The following is a 16,345-nucleotide window of genomic DNA, read 5'->3' as shown; positions in this document are numbered from 1 at the left end:
TGCCCCCCAGGCACCCCGTTCCCCCCCAGCAGCCTCCCCGCCTCGTGCTCAGAGCCCCCCGGGCCCGGGGTAATTGCGAAGCCCATCGATCGGCCCCGCAGCCGGGGCGGCTGCAGCGTGGGGGTGGGGGACGGGGACGCGTGCAGCCGGCTCGGAAAGGGCTCGGGGGCTCTGCCCGGTGCCGCCCTGGGCTTCCCTGGGGGTGGCGGGATGCCCCAGCCCGCGGGGGCCGTGCAGGCAGCGCCGCCGCGCAGGCAGGGCCGCTGGAGGCAGCCCGAAGGGCAGAGCGGCCCTGGAGGGAGTCTGGGGGCTCCCCGGGAGCAAAGCCGGATCTGCCGCTCCAACCTGGCCTGGCCCGGCTGCCCAGGGGGTTTCTCCCTCACCAGCTTTCTTATTGCATCTCAGCGCGTCCCTCTGCATCCCCACGCCGGATTCCCTGTTCACCGGGTATCTCCAGGGCTTTGGGCACGGGGTGGGAGACGCCGCCCGGGCTCCGGGGCCTGCCGGTGGCTCAGCGCGGCCCCCGCATGCCGGGCACTGCTTTCCCCTCATTTCCCGCACGGCTCCTGCATCCCAGAGTGCCGGGCCGGACCCTACGGGATGCCGACAGATTGGCATTCAGTGACCCCATAACAGCAAGAGCCGGAGAGGGGGACGCACGTGCCCGGGTGCCCGCTGGCACCAGCCCGGCCTCAGCCGCGCACTTGGGGGGCGAAAAACCCCGGGGATGCAGCCGTGCTCCCTGCACCCTTCCCCGCAGCTCCCAGGCGGGTTCGGCGTCTTGCCCCATGTTCGTGCAAATCCTAGTAGGTGCCCGGCTGAAATCCCGGGCGAACCCGGCCCGAGGTCTCCGGCTGGTGCTTTCCCGGGCTCCCCAAGAGCCGCCCGAGCGTCCCCGGGCCAGGCGGGCGCCGCGGAGGGTTTTGCACCCCGGTCCGACGCCTCCGGCTGTGCCTGGCCCTGCCTGGCCCCCGCGCTGGGCGGCTGCAGCTGCGGGTCCCATCGCGGCTTTCGGGTGACCGTGTCCGTGTCCCCGCGTTGCCCCGCTTCTCGGCACCGGCCAGGGCTGGGGTCCGGCCCCCCCCGCCGGCCTCGCCGAGCTCCCGCTCACCCCCCCGCCGGCAAACCAGGCCCATCAAAGCCTTGCTGAACACTCACGGGAGGAGGGAAGGCGGCCAGGAAGCGCTGCCTGTTCCAACCTGTACAGATTTCACACCCAAAACGTGCTTCCAAAAACCCCTTGCAGCGTGTTACCGAGCTGAATTATTTGTGCTGCGAATCTAGGTTAAGCTCGCGTGTTGTTTTGCCTGCACGGAGAAGGGCAATAACTGCCGCAGGATCAAGGGGGGAGGCGGGGAGTGGGGGGGCCGGGGTCCCGCTCGCCGCCGTGGCCCCACCGCACGCCTCCTCGGGAAGCCGCTTCACCTCCCGGTTCCTCGGCTGCGAGACGGCAGCCGCGCCGCGCCGAGCCGGTGCTGCCGTGCGGAGGGCAGTGCCGTGCGGGAACGCTGCTGGAGCGGCGCCCGGGGCCGTGCGCCTCGGAGCGACCCTGCCAGCACGCGGCTCTGCCCCCCGACTCGCCCCCGACTCCCTCGTTAAACATGTCGTTAAAGCCCGCAGCTCGAACCTGCCTTTTTCCGTGACTCCCTATAAACGCTTCGCATCCTGCAAGCTCTTTCCTTCCTCCCGGCGAAGCGGAGAAGCTGCTGGGTGCTCCCAACGCATCCGGGGCTGCAGGAGCTGCAGGACACGGCGGCTCAGCCTGTCCGCCCGCAGCCAGCTCTGTCCCCACATCCCTGCTCCACCCGGCTCCTTCCCAGCGTGTCCTGGCCGCAGAGAAATCCCCGGAGACACCCGAGCATTTGAGCTTTGAACCGCAGGAAAGGGCCGGCAGAGGAGCTCCGGGCTCTCCTGGCTGCCGGAAGGAGCACGGCAGCAGCTGAGGGACCCCACACCCATTCCCAGGAGGTTTAGGATCAGAGGGAAAAAGGGAAGAGGGAAGCCGGGGCAGTGGCCGGAGCATGGCTGTGAGGCTCCCGGCCGGCAGCGGAGCGGCTTCCCAGGAGCAGTGCAGAGGCCTCGGCAGAGCTCGCCGGCAGCCTCGGCGCCTCCCGCCATCTGCGAGGCTGCTTCATTCCTAGCGCCTGGAGCCAAAAAAAGCGACGAGAAAGCAAAAAAAACAAAGTATAAATTTATATCTACTACAGGCTGGAAATAAACCTTATTCAGGGCTCAGTCGTGAATTCCACTAGAAGCCAGGGATGCTCAAAATCCCTCTTGCCAAGGGCAACGCGGTCAGGACGGCCGGAGCCGGGTTTGCGCAAGGCCCCTTCCATCGCTGCCGGTCTCCCACCGCTCTCCGCAGCGGAGGGCCGCGGCGCGGCGCCTTCCCCGGCGAGACCCAGAGCGACCGACGTCCCATCTTGCCCCAACGGCTCGAGCTTGCAGGTGGCTCTTTATCTCTCCCCGAGTTGGATCTTTTTCAGCAGGTCTTTGTTTATTCTCCTTATTGGCTGAAGTTTCTAATAAAGCTTTTAACTAGGACAAACACATCAGCTCCTCTCCGCTCCCGCTATTTTACCATTTGCCCTCGGCTGCGTTAACATCTATTGCCAGAACAATTAGATTTTGGATTGATCTAAAGAGCCACTTGGGAAGCAGGAGTGTTTAGATATATTTCAATATTTCCTCCGACATCTGGACAAGCTTGATTAGATGACTCACTCCCAACACCAGCAAGTTGCTTTGGGTTTTTTTGCCGAGCGTTTTTTCTCTCCCTGGAAAGGCATCTCCTCCCTTTCGGAGCCTGTCACTGCGCTTTTTTGCAAAGCAGCAATTACGAGCAGCGCGCCAGCCTGCGCCGCCACCGCGGCTCGGCTCCGAGGCGCCGTCGCCACCGTCGGCCTCTTTTCGAGGGGTTCGTAACGCGGCCGATTTAATGCCTGGAGCAGCAAAGCTGCCACCGGAGCAGCCGTTAGCCGGGCCGACCGCCGGCTCTCCGCGACGGCTCTTGGCCCCTTCGCGGTGCATGAAGCGCCTCCGGGCCGGAGCCGGTGCTTTGCGAAGCCTGAGGCTGCCGGGGAAAGAGGAGAATAATTCACCTGTGTCTGTAAAGAGTTATCGCAATGAAAAGGGTGCAAGTACTGCAAGATAATTTCCCAAGATTTAACCGCCCTGGCTTGCCAGCCTGCCCCGGTCCCTAAATTTCAGTACTTGATTGAGAGCCAACAGCTAGTATCATGCAAATCGTGTTCTTCGTGATGCAGCTCGGCAGGGAAGCGATTCCTGGGAGCTCCGCAGGCACCGGCCCAACGAGGATCCCTGCAGAAGCCGGGACACCTCGGCCTCGCACAGCCGCCTGCCCGTGCGGCACCAGCCCGCGACGAGCTCCTGGCCGGGCGAGAGGGACTAAACCTGGGTCCCCGCAGCGGGGACAAGATGGGGCTGTTTCCAGCAGTGATTTCCTACACGGTTCCTCCAAAAGGTTTCCCCACCAGGCCTTTCTGTGACGCAGAAAGACACGTCCTGCTGTTTCCCCCCAAACACCCCATTTGTAGCCCTTCACCGCAGCTAAGCCCTCGGCCGCTGGGCTGCCGACCGGACCCCGCGTCGCCTCGGCACCCGCAGCGCGTCCCGCCGGCCGCAGGGCACCGACCACCCGCCCCGCGTGGTTTGATTGCTTTTCCCGGCTGCTGGTTTCCCTGTGTTAATTTACTAGCTCAGACCACGCGCTGCCCCAAGCGGCTCCGACCTCACGCTGGGAGACGCGCAGGACGTTTCCATCTCAAAGCATTAAAGCTTCTGCCCGTCTCTTCATGCGGCTCTTTCACCGTTCTGGTGACTCCCTTCGTTTCTGCCCAGGGAGCTTCCCCTCACCTGCTTTTATATCCAAAGCCATAATCCACCTGAGTGTCAGCACTCTTATGCAAGTTTTCCCCTCAAAATTGATCCCCGTTACACAGCTTTTGTGTTCAAAAAACACCAGACAAGATCCCTGAGGATTATCAGGCCATCACACAAAGCGAGCGCAGCCCCGGCGGCGGCTTTGCGTCATCGGATCGATTCAGCCCCGCGCGCAGCCGACGCCGGGGCTTGCTCCCAGCCTGCTCCAGAGCGCAGCGCACCCGGACCCATCCGGCTGGGATCTACATTCAGTTTTGCTTTCAGCAATAGGGGCGGGAAAGAGGGAGAAAATAAATATTCAGAGAAAAAAGCTTATTTTTCTGGCATAACCTAAAACAGAGCTAACACGCCAACAGCAGCATGTGCCACCAGCAGAGCATCGAGCAACAACGGCTTCCTTGCGGGGAGGAGCCAGTGCTCAGTCTCGGGTGCTTGGAGCATTCCCAGACCCGGATTTCAGGGCTCTCCGTTCCAGGCTGCCCTCCTCCTTCCAGCCCCTCCGCCTCGGCTGCTGCCAGGGAAAAACGTGGCCACGTCCCACGCGCTGCGACGACTGCGGCCGTGAATCAGCCCGAGCCGCTCGCCGTGGGAGCCCATCCGGGCCGTAGTAACCGATCCATCTGCGCCAGGGGGAAGGGAGAGAAACCTCCCGGAGGCCTGTTGGGAGGAAGGTGCTGGAGAGGAGCGGCAGGAGTCCCCGCGAGGTCGAACCCCGCTGGGACGACACCTGCTAGGTTGCTGCTGCGACAGCCCGCGTGCGACCAGGGGTAGCGATCGGGGGAAGCGTCTCTTCCGCAGCAACACGAGGGAAGGAGCCTCCTTGCCGGCACTGTGTTACGCCCAGGCTAAAGCCAGACCTGCTAAGACAGACACAGCAGCCTAGGCCTGAAGGCAAGAAAGCGATGCCTGGGGTCTGTTCCCAGCTTCCTCTGACCTTGCGCAAGTAATGAAACTCTCCTCTTCCTCACTTCCCTGCCCTGTAAAACCTCCGCTCCGCACTGTGCCCAAAGCGGAGCAGCTTTTGCCAACCGCACAAGCGCACAGAGCCCTAAAAACCCAGCCGCCAGCTGAAGCCCATGGCACAAAAGGGCGCAACTCCTGCCAAAACCCCGTGCATTAAATCATGGCTGTCTGCGAGACTGTTCTCGCCTCCAGGAGGGATCCGTGTGCCCGGCCAGGAGGGTCTGGGTCCCGGGGAAGGACGTCGTGGCTGCCCCGAGGGAGAGGCCCCGGCTCTTCCCAGGCCTGCTCCCGGCAGCACTAACCGCCTCTCGGGAGAGGTGTGGGCGTTCAAAGCGGCGCCGATTCCCTCTGCAAGCAGGGAGGGATCCCAGCCAGGAGAGTTTGTTTTTCTTGCCGTTTCCACATTAGGCGGTATTTTAATCTCGTATTGGGTCTGGACCGGGGATGCAGGTTCAGGCTGTGCAGCCGTGCTGTGCGCAGGCCGGTGCTGCGGGGGCCTGGTGGGCGGCAGCTTTTACGGCATTGCCCCAGCGGTGCTTTGCCTCATAGAAACATAATATCCCCTCCTTTAGCAGGACGCGCAGCTTAGAACAACGTCAAACCCACAGACTTCAGGAATACACTCTATAAACATACGCCGATTACAAAACCGGCCGCTCTGCCCAACCTGGTTAATCATTTGCGATGTATTTTCATAAAGAAGGGGTCTGCCACCGTCTTCCTTCATGCCCCAACCCCACTAATAGAGAAGTCTATTTTTATCTGAGGACAAACGCAGAGATTCACATCTGAAAGTGCAGCCGGTCAAAGGCATTAGCGAGACAGACATTAAAGAACAATAAATCCGCAATCAAGAGCGACAACCTTCTGCATCACCTCCACAGGGCTCAGTGACAGGACACACAAGTCCGTCTCTGCCTGCAGGAGTTTACAGCCTGCTCTCACCATCATTTATAACCGCAGCGGTGGGGATTTGTGAGGATCAAGAAGCTCATAGGCTCCACCTGTATCAAAGATTAAGCATTAAAACCACAATCTCTGGTATTAATATCCTGGATTAAACCACAGACATTTACCTTCTCTACTTCCAGGTACTTACCTGCTTTAACGCTGTTACAAAACCGCACTGGATTTGGAGGGAAGGGGGCAGGGGGGCTCCCCTCGAAGGGAGGCATCAAACAGTTCGGTGCCCGGTTGCAGCTGTCAGAGCCACAGAGCGGAGGGACAAAACCGCCGCGCGACAGCCAGCCCGGCCGCCTGCCAGCCTCGATCAGCAGGGTCCAGCGCACACAGCAACGCTCAATAGATCCTGCTGACGCGCAGGATTTAAAAACAAAGTTTCGCAGCTGCCAAGCAAAGGAAATTTACTTAATTCCAAACTGAAAGGGCAGAAAAGAACTGAACCCATTAACTCTTTCCATGAATCCTAGTGAAAGCAACGTATTTTAACCAGGTTTTCGCTTCATACACTGATACCACCAACTGGAAGGTGACTGGGAACAGCCCGGCATACACCATTTACATATCCTAGCTACAAAACTGCACTGAACACATTTAAGAGAAATGTTTTTCAAGACAAGCTTAGACAGGCTTTTACTCTTTTGGGTTATTCCTCTCATTTCAGCAGTGATTGCCCTGGAAGACCTACTCGCTGGTCAGACAGGAGGGAGGGCGGTGAAGGCTCGGAAGCAGGAAGGGGCCAGCAACGGGCAGCTCTTCGGAGGCACTTGGCACTCACGGCTCCCATTGGCCTCCTCCCGCACCGCGAGGATCTCACCTCTCTGAGGTGCTGCCCCAAATATCAGTGCAGTGTTTTAGGACAGTTCAAAAGTTACCTTAGCAGAACTGCTACAGAAAGAGAACCTTGAGCCATATTTTATTCAGAAAGAAAGACAAGACAGAGTGAAATAGCGTTTCAACAGAGACATTTACTAGCTGAAGTAACAGTTACTGACACAGCCCCTTTAGAAAGGGCGAGGCCTTGGAAAAAACCTCGCCCCCACCCCAACATCACGGGCTCACAGGACAGAGCCAGCATACACTGGTTGCGCCACACGTTATCTGTTCCGCAGGAGTTTAACTTCCACACTTCTACAAATGATGGATGGTTAGGTATTCTGCGTGTCCCCAGCAAATCAAGGCTTGGGCTCCTCTGTGCCCTTATGGTAATCGGGCGGCGTGTACTTCCCTTCCTTTATCATCTTGTTCCTCTGGTCAAGAATTGTTTTGAGACGGGTGGCCTGATAAAATGCACAAGAGAATTAACAGAGACCACACAGTAGGAGTTATAACAGTTCTGCAGGTACTTACACAGTCTTGAGTGAAAGTCCTGGCACAAATACCCAAGGAAGCTCTGTTCACACGCTGCCTGCGCTATCACTTCTGTCAGGACTCCTCATACATCTACTCACCTTCGCACCTTCTGCCAACATTGTGTTTTCGGGGTATCACAAAATATTTTTACTACTAATGATGAGTTTGAGTGAGAGGACAACTCTCACAGAAAGCACAGAGAAAAATGAGAGTTAACCTGCCTACAAATCTTTGGTTAAGCTGCACCATCTAAATCCCTTGTAAAACCGTGTTGTTTTCTTTCTTCTTCTGAGGCCTCTTTGTGCCACAACCCTCTCATGTACACGGAGCTCTGGCAAATTTTCTCTCTTCAGTGGAATTAAAGAGCAAAGATGCCTTCTGATGCACCCCAGCCTCCCCAGCTCCTTGGGTCCCCCCAGCCGCTGCTCCAAAGCCCAGCCCCAAGGCCTCAGCTCCTTGTGCCCCCGCTCGCCGCCCAGGCCCTGGAGGCCGCGGAGCCCCCCTCGCCCCGGCTCACCAGCTTGGTGCGGTGCATGCACTCCAGGAAGTCCTCGTACTCGGGCTGGCACTCGCGGCGGGCGCGGGTCTGGCCCAGGCCGTGCCCGCAGGCCACCCACTCGCGCTCGAAAGCGTGGCAGGCCGCGGCCGCGCCGTAGGGCTGCGCCGTGCTCTGCCGCAGCAGCCACCGGTCCACGTCGATGCCCAGCTGCCGCTGCAGGTCCCAAAACGGCATGGTGCCTGCCGCCACACGGCCGCACCGGCCCCGCTGCCGCTGCCGCTGCCGTCCTTCACAGGCCGCTCGCGACGCCGCCTGCCGTCAACCGCCGACACCGCGGCGACACCCGCGCCGCGCTTTACGGCAGGGCGTCCGCCGCGGAGCCAGAGAGACGCGCGGCACGAGCGACCCCCCGCGCCGCCGCGCCCCTGCGCTCCCCCTGGCGGCCCGGAGGGGAAGCGGCGCCGCCGCGCCCCGGCACCCCCTGCCGGCCGCCCTGCAGCCGGGAGGACCCAGGGCCCCGTCCCGCGCCCCAGTGTCCCCAGTGTCCCCCCACGGCCAGGTCCCCAGTGTCCCCATCCCCTGTGCTTCATGTCCCCCCAGTGCTCCCATCCCCAGTGGGCCGGGGGGGGGGTTCGTTAGGGCTGACGAGAGCTCGGGGAGCGGGGGCAATGCCATCTTCCCCCCAGTAATACCCACACCCGGAAAACACCTCCCTCCTGGCCTCCTATTGCCGTAGCCACTCAAAAGCCCGGGGTCCCTTCGGACGCCTGGGTGCGCAGTGCTCCAGGGCCGCACTGCACAGGTTTGGGTGACCCTAACGATCAAAACCCCATTAATATACAGCTAACTGCTTATCACAGTCAAATACTCCACCACCTTCTGCACAAGGGGGATGAAGAGGCAGAGGGTACTTCACACTAAAACCCAAACCACGCCAGACAACCATTTATTACGATTACTCTTAAAAAGAACCCAAGCCCGTTCAGCGTCCCCCACCCACCAGCCAAACCTCTTTACTACAGCACACAACACTGCACAAGCAGGAGGAACAGGATTTATGTTGCATACTTAAAAATCTACCCTGTGGGTCCCACATAAGAGCAGAAAAGGGAGAGGTCGGTGGCAGGACCTTTCCCCCTTGTTCCTGGTGCTGTTCAGATGATACCAGTGGGCATGAAGACAGGGGGGACACACAGCGTCTCTGCAATCTCCCAGCCACAGGACAGGGGAGTGCAGACGCTCTCACGATCCTCTTCTGCTTGTGGCGGCTTCCCCTGAAAGAGCTGGACGGCTTCCCTGTAAGCACGAAACACCCACCAAGGATGAGTCAGGAACTCGGAGGCTCTCCCAGCACAACAGCCCCACCTGCATGGCTAGAGCTGAGCTGCCCACAGCATCTCCAGTGAAAAACTCGCTCAAGTCTGCCAGTATTTAGACACTGCAAGTTTTGCCTTTGAGACCATGTTTTTACCCTGAATCTCCAGGTGCCAGGGACTCAGACTGGACCCTCCTCCTGGATCAGAGAGCCCAGCTCAGGGCAAAGTTAACATCTTTCAAGGGAAACAGCTCAGTCCCCTCTCCCAGTTCACCCAGGACTGTCTCTTACCAGGCCACGCGGGACATGGCGTAGTTGATCTGTGGCTGGGGACACCCACCAAGCGGGGACGAAGTTGTGATGGTGTAGGCACCCATGTCCTTGAAAATCAGCCAGTCCCCGACCTGCAGCTCCGGTAGCTCCAAGCCATCAGCAATGCGGTCCTCTGCGTGCCCTGGGGGGCCCCGGAGGCTGCTGCTGTACGAGGGGTGATCTGGGCAGGGCTTCTGCAGGGGAGAAACCGAGCGGCCACAGAGGATGAGGGCACCTGCACCACAGGGCTGTGCTGCTTTACACAGGATAAGAATCTGGCCCCAAACCTGGGGGGCTAGAGCCTGCCTTGAAGTAGTGTGACCTGCACAGAAGGCAGAAACGCAGCAGAATGGGATAGGTTTGTCTGGGTCCCACTAACCCCAGGTATCAGCCTGGGATGGCACACGAGAAGCAGCAGGTCAAGAAAGGACGAGGCCCAGAGACCACTGTCTGAAATGCCTGACCCCAAGAGCCCACAAGCCCCGAGAGCTGCTGGCTACAGCGCAAGGTTTCAGCTGCGATGTTCCCCAAGCTAAAGGCTAACAACCCTCCTGTACAGCTTCATTCCTCACAGCCCCTGCTCTCCTCTGCCACGGAGCTCGGGGCCAGCCATGGGGCAAGGGAGAGCAGGGCATCCGTGAGGGACCTGCTGGGCTCTTCCCAAGCTGGGCCAGTTCCTCACCTTGTGCAGAAGAGGCCTGGGGCAGGGGCTGTCAAAGAGGACGCAGTTAAAGGAGCCGTAGATGCCGTCACTGAGGTGATACACGATGCTCTTCTTGCTGCCGGACTCTTCCTCTGCGGGGAGCAGGGAGAAGGCTCAGGGGGGCATGGACACACAGGCAGGCCCGTCCCACTGTCCCACCTACCCTCTGGCCCAGGCTGGCCCGGGGGAACCTCTTCCTTGGTAGTGATGCTGGCTGCAAAGGTGAAGGCCGAGGTGACATAATATCGCCCTGGTCTCGCCACAACCTCCACCCCACAGCCTTCTGGGAAATACAAGTCCAAGGCAGAGTTTATCACAGCAGCGGTCTGGATGGGGAGAAGACGTTCCCCCTTGGTTAGCTCAGCCCCTCCACACAGCGCAGCGCAGGGAGCCAGGCCCAGTGGAGACACCTAGGCCTCTCTGGCCTCGCCCTCTACATGCCAAGTGCAGGCATCAGGAGCCAAATACCTCCTCGAACCGGGCTCTGGTGTCCTCAGGACCAGGGAATCCCCCACCGATGTCCAGGATGTGCATCCGGTAGCCCAGCTCCGTGCCCATCTCAAACGCCAGCTGGGCTTTGGCTACAGACTGAGCGAAGGCCTGGGGGTCCAGACAGTGGCTCCCAAGGTGAAAGCTGAAGGCAGAGTCCCCGTTCAGCAGGGCTCACCCGTCCTCGGGGAGAGCAGCGAGGGGACATGGCACTGGGGGATGCTCACGTCAGCCTTCCAGCAAGGCAGCTCTGTGCTTCCCTCCTGCCAGCCAGGGTGAGGCTGCCAGACCAACCCTGGGGGCCTCTCGGACCCTGTCTGCAAGCCAAACCCGCCCCGAATTGACCCCAACCAGGGTCGATCCCCCCAGGTCCCCGCCTCCACCTTGCTCCCAGCCACTGCAGCCCTGCAAGGCTCCATGGACCCCTGACCTGCTCCAGCGGGGCAGAGCTCCCCACGGTCCTGTGCAACAGGGGCCAAGCACCCCCACAGCAAAAGGACAAGCACCGTACCTGATGCCAACAACTTCCACAGCCTGCTCCTTTGCCATCTCTAGCAAGTGCCGGCAGGACGTGAGGGTGGCCCCAAACGTCACACTCGGAAGGGGAGAGGGGCTGAAGTCAGCAGCGATACCCAACAACATCCTGCAGAGTGGAGAGATGCTACACTGAGACATCTTTGCACCTTCCATTACCCTCAGGTGTCTCCCCAGCTCCCACTTTAACACCCCACTCCAATGATGCTGCCAGGTCCCGCATCGACACCTACCTGGCACGAGGGTGGCTCCTGGCCACCTTGTTTAGCTCCACCTCATTGTCGAAGGTCATCAGCTGCACACCATGGCTGGCTGCGTATTTGATGTGGGCAACCTGCTTGCAGGGGTTGCTGTAGAAGATCTTGTCAGCTGGAACCCCAATGCTTCGAACCTGGGCAATCTCCGCCTGTGGATAAACGGCACACGCTTGTAGGCAGGTCCCCGGGCCCAGCACTGCCCCTGCTTGGTCATGATCAGCTCCAGACCTCAGCCAGCTTGCAGCATTGCAAAGGGCAAACAGCCAGGATCATGGCCTGACCTTTTCCAGGCCAAATCACAAGAGCTCAAAGGGATCATGATGGACTTTGTCCTGGCTGGGGCAGGCAGCAGGAAGATGTTTACAAGCAGCACAAGATCAAGAGAAGAGGAAACCGGCGGAACAAGTTAGCAGGCGTGACTTTGGTGCACGTCTCCCCTGCGAGCTGCAGTGATAGAGCTAAGGCTGCAATACTGGCCTGAGCTGTAACGACCCCTTGCTCTTCCCTCGCACTCTCTCCCCCCAGGTAACACCTCCTATTTAATTACATACAAGTAAGTGGTTTAACTTTGGATTCTCCCTGGGAATCTGGCTGTGAGCTAATGACAAGCAAGAGGGATCGGGGAGCTTTACGCTCAGCTCTAAAGCCACCAAGAGGGCAGAGTTGCAGCAGTGGTAGCACAGGGACGTGCCCTGCCACCAGTCAAGCCTGCCAGCCCGGACACCGGTTACAGGAGAGGAATGTCGGTCAAAGGGAACAAGTGCCTGAGTCACCAGGACCGGGATTTCTAGGCTGTGTCGGGAGGGTTTTGACAGCAGGGGGAGACTCCTGCCATTGTAAATGTCAGCTAGGACAAGGGAGTGGAAACCTGGAAAACAAGGGTAAGTTCAGCCACTTTCCCACAAATGCCCAAAGGACGCTCAGCCAAAGCTGTCCTCCCACAACCCTACCTTACTGGCACAGGCAAAGCCTGCCCCCAGCTCGGCCAGCAGCCGTACCACTCCTCTGCTGCTGTTGCACTTAACAGGGAAGTAAGTTTTCACGCGGGGCAAGACCTTCAGGAAGCGCAGATGTTTCTTCACAATGTCGCCAAGGTCCGCCATAAAGAAGGCTCCCTGGTCGCTCTAGGACAAGGCCAGAGTGAATGGCAGTCACCTCTCCGCGACCACCTCTGTGAAGGGGGTGACGGCTGCAGGCCCCGGGGACAGCGGAGCCCCCAGCCCTTACCGTCTGGCACAGCTCCACAAGGAGGTTCTCCAGGAGGTCTCTGGTGGTGAAGCCCTCCTCCACCATCCTGAAGTCAGATTCATCCAAGTATCCATTCATGGCCAAGATACAACACTAGTTTAAAGCTTCCTGAGCAGGGTATAGTTTCTAAGTATGCAACACACTGGAAAGAGAAAGGGAGTATTAGAGGCAGGGCCCCAGGGACTGCACCAGCAGACACCACCACCCGAACTGCAAAGTGCTCCCTGTGTGGGCTGCATGGGGCAGCACTGCCCTGGTAGAGCTCTTGGCATGCTCTCCTCTGAACCAGCCCCTCAGCTAAGAGGCCTACTGTGGGCTAAAGCATCTTCTCCAGGGGGAGGAGGGACGTTTCTCAGCAGTTCAGGGCTTTGCCTTTGCACCCAGGAGCCCTGTCTTCTTTAGCAGCAGTTCAGGCACCAATACAGTTAACAACAAAGACAACTTCGCTGTAAAGTGAGTGGCCTGTATATGCCAGAACATGTTCCTTCATGCTCCAGCTTGTAGTTATATCTGCAGCACGTTGAACAGGGTAAAGCTCCCTTGCAGTTTCCAAACAGATGAAGTCTCTCAGTCCCACCTTCCCAGTCACTCAAGCCCCATGAAAGGGGAGGCATCTTTAAAGAGCTCGCTCACACCAGCCAACCTGGAGTGGTCTGGATTCATGCTGTGGTTCCAGTTCAAGCAGGTGCACATCCCTCCCGTGACAGTGTGTGCAACAAGGGGACAAGTTAAAGCTACACGGGGTTGTTTCCTGGCTCACACACTTAGCAGTGCAGCTTTAACAACCTCTTCCCTTGGATCCAGCCCATCCCGTAACCCAGGGAGCTGAAGGCCCAGCATGAGCTTGCAGGAAACATTTCCACCCCAATAATCCAATTCTAACTCCAAGGCTTTTACAGAAACATGGTCCCTCTGATCTGAAGTGCCTGGGAAACAGAGGTTGCGTTTCTCAGAGCTGCACGCTGCCCCCTCCTCTGCAGAGACCTATTTACCTCATTTTGGATAGGAACTAGGAAAAGACCGCACTGACCCCAGAGCAGTAGGGCACTGTAATGCACTGAGCAAGCACCAACAGCAAACGCCAAAGATGGGGAATGGGGAGAACACTGGGCTTTGAAGCTCTCAGAGCTTTATACTTGGGAAAGGAGAGCAATTCCTCTGGCCCTTCCCTTCCCTCCTCAAAGACATCGCTGACCATCATCCAGCAGCCAGCCCTGCTTGGGCACAGCAACAACGAGCCATTAACTGGGTCATCACTGCCGGCCTTGTGCAAACATGCCCCAAGCTGCTCCCTGCCGCTTCAGACATCCCCTTCTTACCAAGATCCAAAGCCTCCCTCGCGGGTGACTAGGTGTTATGCCAGGGGGGCCCTCCGAAGAACGCCGAGCTCCCGCAGCACCCCGAGGCTTGGCTGTTGCTGGGGGTCCAAGATCTCTGGCGAGAAGCGGAGCAAGGGGTCAGCGAGGGAGAAGGAGATGGTGGGAGGCCCTCCACCCCGTTCCCAAAACTCAGCATGCGCAGGCATCCCCCTGCGGCCCCCTCCTCGCTGTGCCAGGCGAGCCAGCTTCCCCAGCACCCCCCCGTGCCCGGCGCAGGGCCCTCAGCCCCATTACCTTAAAAAGCATTTAAACGGATTATGCCCATGGGTCTCCCAAGAGAGTGAATTGGCCTCAGCGGCAGCTGTTCCTCCTGCCCCAGTCCCCCGCCTGCCTGGGGCCCCTGGACCAGCTCACCCTGCGGGGGGGGGGGCTCCGACCCCCTTATATCCCGCCCCCGCTCCACCTCACAACCGTGGCCATGGCAACTGAGCCGGGCCACCCCATTGGCTGAGCCGCCTCCGAGCATCCTTCATCCCCTCCTTCCTCCCCTCCCAGCTGCGGAGCGGGGATGCCCCCCCCCCCCCGTCCGCCCCCTCCCAGGGCTGCGGCTGCCTCTCCCCCACCCTGGCGGTCGCCCCGGGTCTCACCGAGTCCTCACGGCGTGGGCAGCTCGTCGGCAGCCCGCTGGTGCAGAGCACCGCGAGCCTGCACGCAGCCCGGCCCTGGCGCGAGGGTGCTCGCGGCTGCGCGTGCATCGCGTGCGCACGGACCCTCGAGAGGGAGCCGGGCCAAAAATACCTTCTGAAACGCTGCTTCCAGGGAAACAAGGCTTCCTGCAGCTTGAAGGCTGAGCAGCGTGCTTGGCTGTGACACCGGCCGGGGGAGGTAGTCGGGCAAGTTGTCAAGGACTGCTTCTGCCCTCGTTGCACTGCTGCCATTTTGGTGGGTCCCCCAGCAGTGGATCCGGCCCTGCTGTACGTGCAGACGACCCGTCTGGCTGAAGAGTCTTGTTTCACCTTTCAGCCCTGCCTGCATTTGTGCATTTGCAAATGGCCACACTACTCCATCCCCACATACCAGAAGCTGGACAGGGGATTTGTCTTTTCCTCTCCTTGTTGATTTGCAATACCCTCCCTTGTGTCACCGGGGAGTCGATGCTCTGTGCGGGGGTAGCTGCCCCCACATAGGAGGGGATGAAGGACCTAGGGCTGACTTAACCCCAGCCATTCCTGGGTTCCTGTGTTCAACACTGTGATCTTGCCTTTGCTGCTGACTCTCCTTGAGGCTGGGGCCAAGCAAGCTCTTGTCTCCTGCAAGATCCTGGCCTGTTTTATTGGCATCGAGGTGCCAGCAGACGCTGCCAGCCTGCTCTCCTGCATACGTGCTGTACAGACACACTGCCTGCAGTGAGCAAAGCACAGAGTCACCGCGAGTGCTGGAGGCCTCCCATGCCCACAGCGGGGCACGGGATGTGCAGGGAGCGGAGCCAGGTGGACTCCGTGGGTGGGGAATTTGCAAGGCCAGTCCTGGGGCACAGCATCTACCGGCTCTTTCATCGAGGAGAGTTCCTGGTTTCTGGCCAGGCAGGGCTGCTGCCTGGGGTTTCCCTTTGGCACTGTCTCAGCACCTTTGCAAGGAAAATCCCACTCAGCTCACACCAAACATGTTCTTTGAGGGGTGGCCCAGCACTGGGAGAGCAGCTCTGGACACCCAGAAATGACCACAGTCTCTCTTACATGTATTTTTTTTCATGCCAAGTTGCTGTGTCTCAGCCCTGTGCCACCTCCACTGATAAAACCACTACACCTTTTGTTAGAGAAGCTCAGAGCAGCGAGCTTGAGAGCTTGTGCAGGAGCACGCAGCCTTCAACCAAGTCACTCAGGACAGAGAAGAGCTGTGTGCAGAAAGTACTACAGCGGGGAGGAAATGCAGCGAGGTGCAGTGTGGTGCAAGCAGATGTGCAGGGTGATGCAGTAGCCCCTGGCAGTGCTGTGCAGTGCAGTCCACGCAGTGCAGTGCAGAGCAGTTCCTGGCAATGCAGTCCAATCCAATGCAGTGCAGACGAATGTAGCACAGCGCAGCATGAGCAGTACAGTGCAGTTCAGTGCCACGCAGTGCCGCCCATGCAATACAGTGCAGTGCCATGCAGTGTAGTATACAGCCATGCAGTAAAGCCCAGCCCACGTAGCGGCCAGCAGCCCACACTGTGCCAAACAGTTCCATGCCAAGCAGTGCCACGCCGTGCAGCCCAGGCCGTTGAGCGCCCATGCAACGCTGCGCAGTGCCGTGCCGTGCAGCCCAGCACACGCAGCGCCCTGCCCAACAGCGCAGGCAATGCAGTGCCGAGCAAAGCCCCGCCGTGCCGTGCAGCCCGTGCAACGCCCGGCCGTGCCGTGCCGTGCCGGGTCGGGCCGTGCCCGGGCGCACAGCCCCGCCCCTCGGGCGCACAGCCCCGCCCCTCGGGCGCACAGCCCCGCCCCTCGGGCGCAC

At 59.7% G+C, this 16,345-nt stretch overlaps 3 protein-coding genes across 5 annotated transcripts in view; 1 reads left to right on the top strand and 2 right to left on the bottom strand.

Annotated features, from left to right (window-relative positions):
* The window catches only part of AK2 (adenylate kinase 2), a 27,084-nt gene that overhangs the window by 3,071 nt on the left and 7,668 nt on the right, over window positions 1–16,345 (top strand). For both annotated transcript variants that reach the window (XM_026085870.1, XM_026085869.1), the window contains exon 2: window positions 1,318–1,324. The gene's annotated coding sequence lies outside the window, so the exon portion shown is untranslated. The remainder of the gene's footprint in view (window positions 1–1,317; window positions 1,325–16,345) is intronic.
* On the bottom strand, window positions 6,775–8,005 carry NDUFS5 (NADH:ubiquinone oxidoreductase subunit S5). The gene is made up of 2 exons (XM_026085872.1): window positions 7,697–8,005; window positions 6,775–7,106 (listed from the first exon to the last, which is right to left on the bottom strand). The coding sequence occupies exons 1-2, from the start codon at window positions 7,910–7,912 to the stop codon at window positions 7,002–7,004; spliced, it is 321 nt and encodes a 106-aa protein (XP_025941657.1). The 5' UTR covers window positions 7,913–8,005; the 3' UTR covers window positions 6,775–7,001.
* AZIN2 (antizyme inhibitor 2) overlaps window positions 8,608–16,345 on the bottom strand; it is an 8,623-nt gene continuing 885 nt past the window's right edge. The window contains exons 2-12 of one of the 2 annotated variants that reach the window (XM_026085866.1): window positions 14,654–15,256; window positions 13,856–13,970; window positions 12,516–12,678; window positions 12,239–12,412; window positions 11,265–11,437; window positions 11,009–11,140; window positions 10,477–10,642; window positions 10,172–10,334; window positions 9,988–10,100; window positions 9,285–9,499; window positions 8,608–8,974 (exon numbers count right to left, since the gene is read on the bottom strand). In XM_026085866.1, coding sequence (XP_025941651.1) covers window positions 8,833–8,974; window positions 9,285–9,499; window positions 9,988–10,100; window positions 10,172–10,334; window positions 10,477–10,642; window positions 11,009–11,140; window positions 11,265–11,437; window positions 12,239–12,412; window positions 12,516–12,614 — 1,377 coding nt within the window. In that variant the 5' untranslated portion in view covers window positions 12,615–12,678; window positions 13,856–13,970; window positions 14,654–15,256 and the 3' untranslated portion in view covers window positions 8,608–8,832. The remainder of the gene's footprint in view (window positions 8,975–9,284; window positions 9,500–9,987; window positions 10,101–10,171; window positions 10,335–10,476; window positions 10,643–11,008; window positions 11,141–11,264; window positions 11,438–12,238; window positions 12,413–12,515; window positions 12,679–13,855; window positions 13,971–14,653; window positions 15,257–16,345) is intronic. The other variant, XM_026085867.1, reaches the window with a different exon arrangement.

The sequence above is a fragment of the Apteryx rowi genome, unplaced genomic scaffold (genome assembly GCF_003343035.1).
Source record: "Apteryx rowi isolate R43461 unplaced genomic scaffold, aptRow1 scaffold_68, whole genome shotgun sequence".
NCBI lineage: Eukaryota > Metazoa > Chordata > Aves > Apterygiformes > Apterygidae > Apteryx > Apteryx rowi.
The sequence above is the reverse complement of the archived record's forward strand: the minus strand, read 5'-3'. Positions and strand labels throughout refer to the sequence as shown.

Excerpts from the sequence above, each read along its gene's own strand:
- NDUFS5 (XM_026085872.1), bottom strand. The coding sequence starts at position 7,912 with ATGCCGTTTTGGGACCTGCAGCGGCAGCTGGGCATCGACGTGGACCGG. Across the intron at positions 7,107-7,696 it reads GCATGCACCGCACCAAGCTG|GCCACCCGTCTCAAAACAAT; the intron begins GTGAGCCGGGGC and ends GCATTTTATCAG.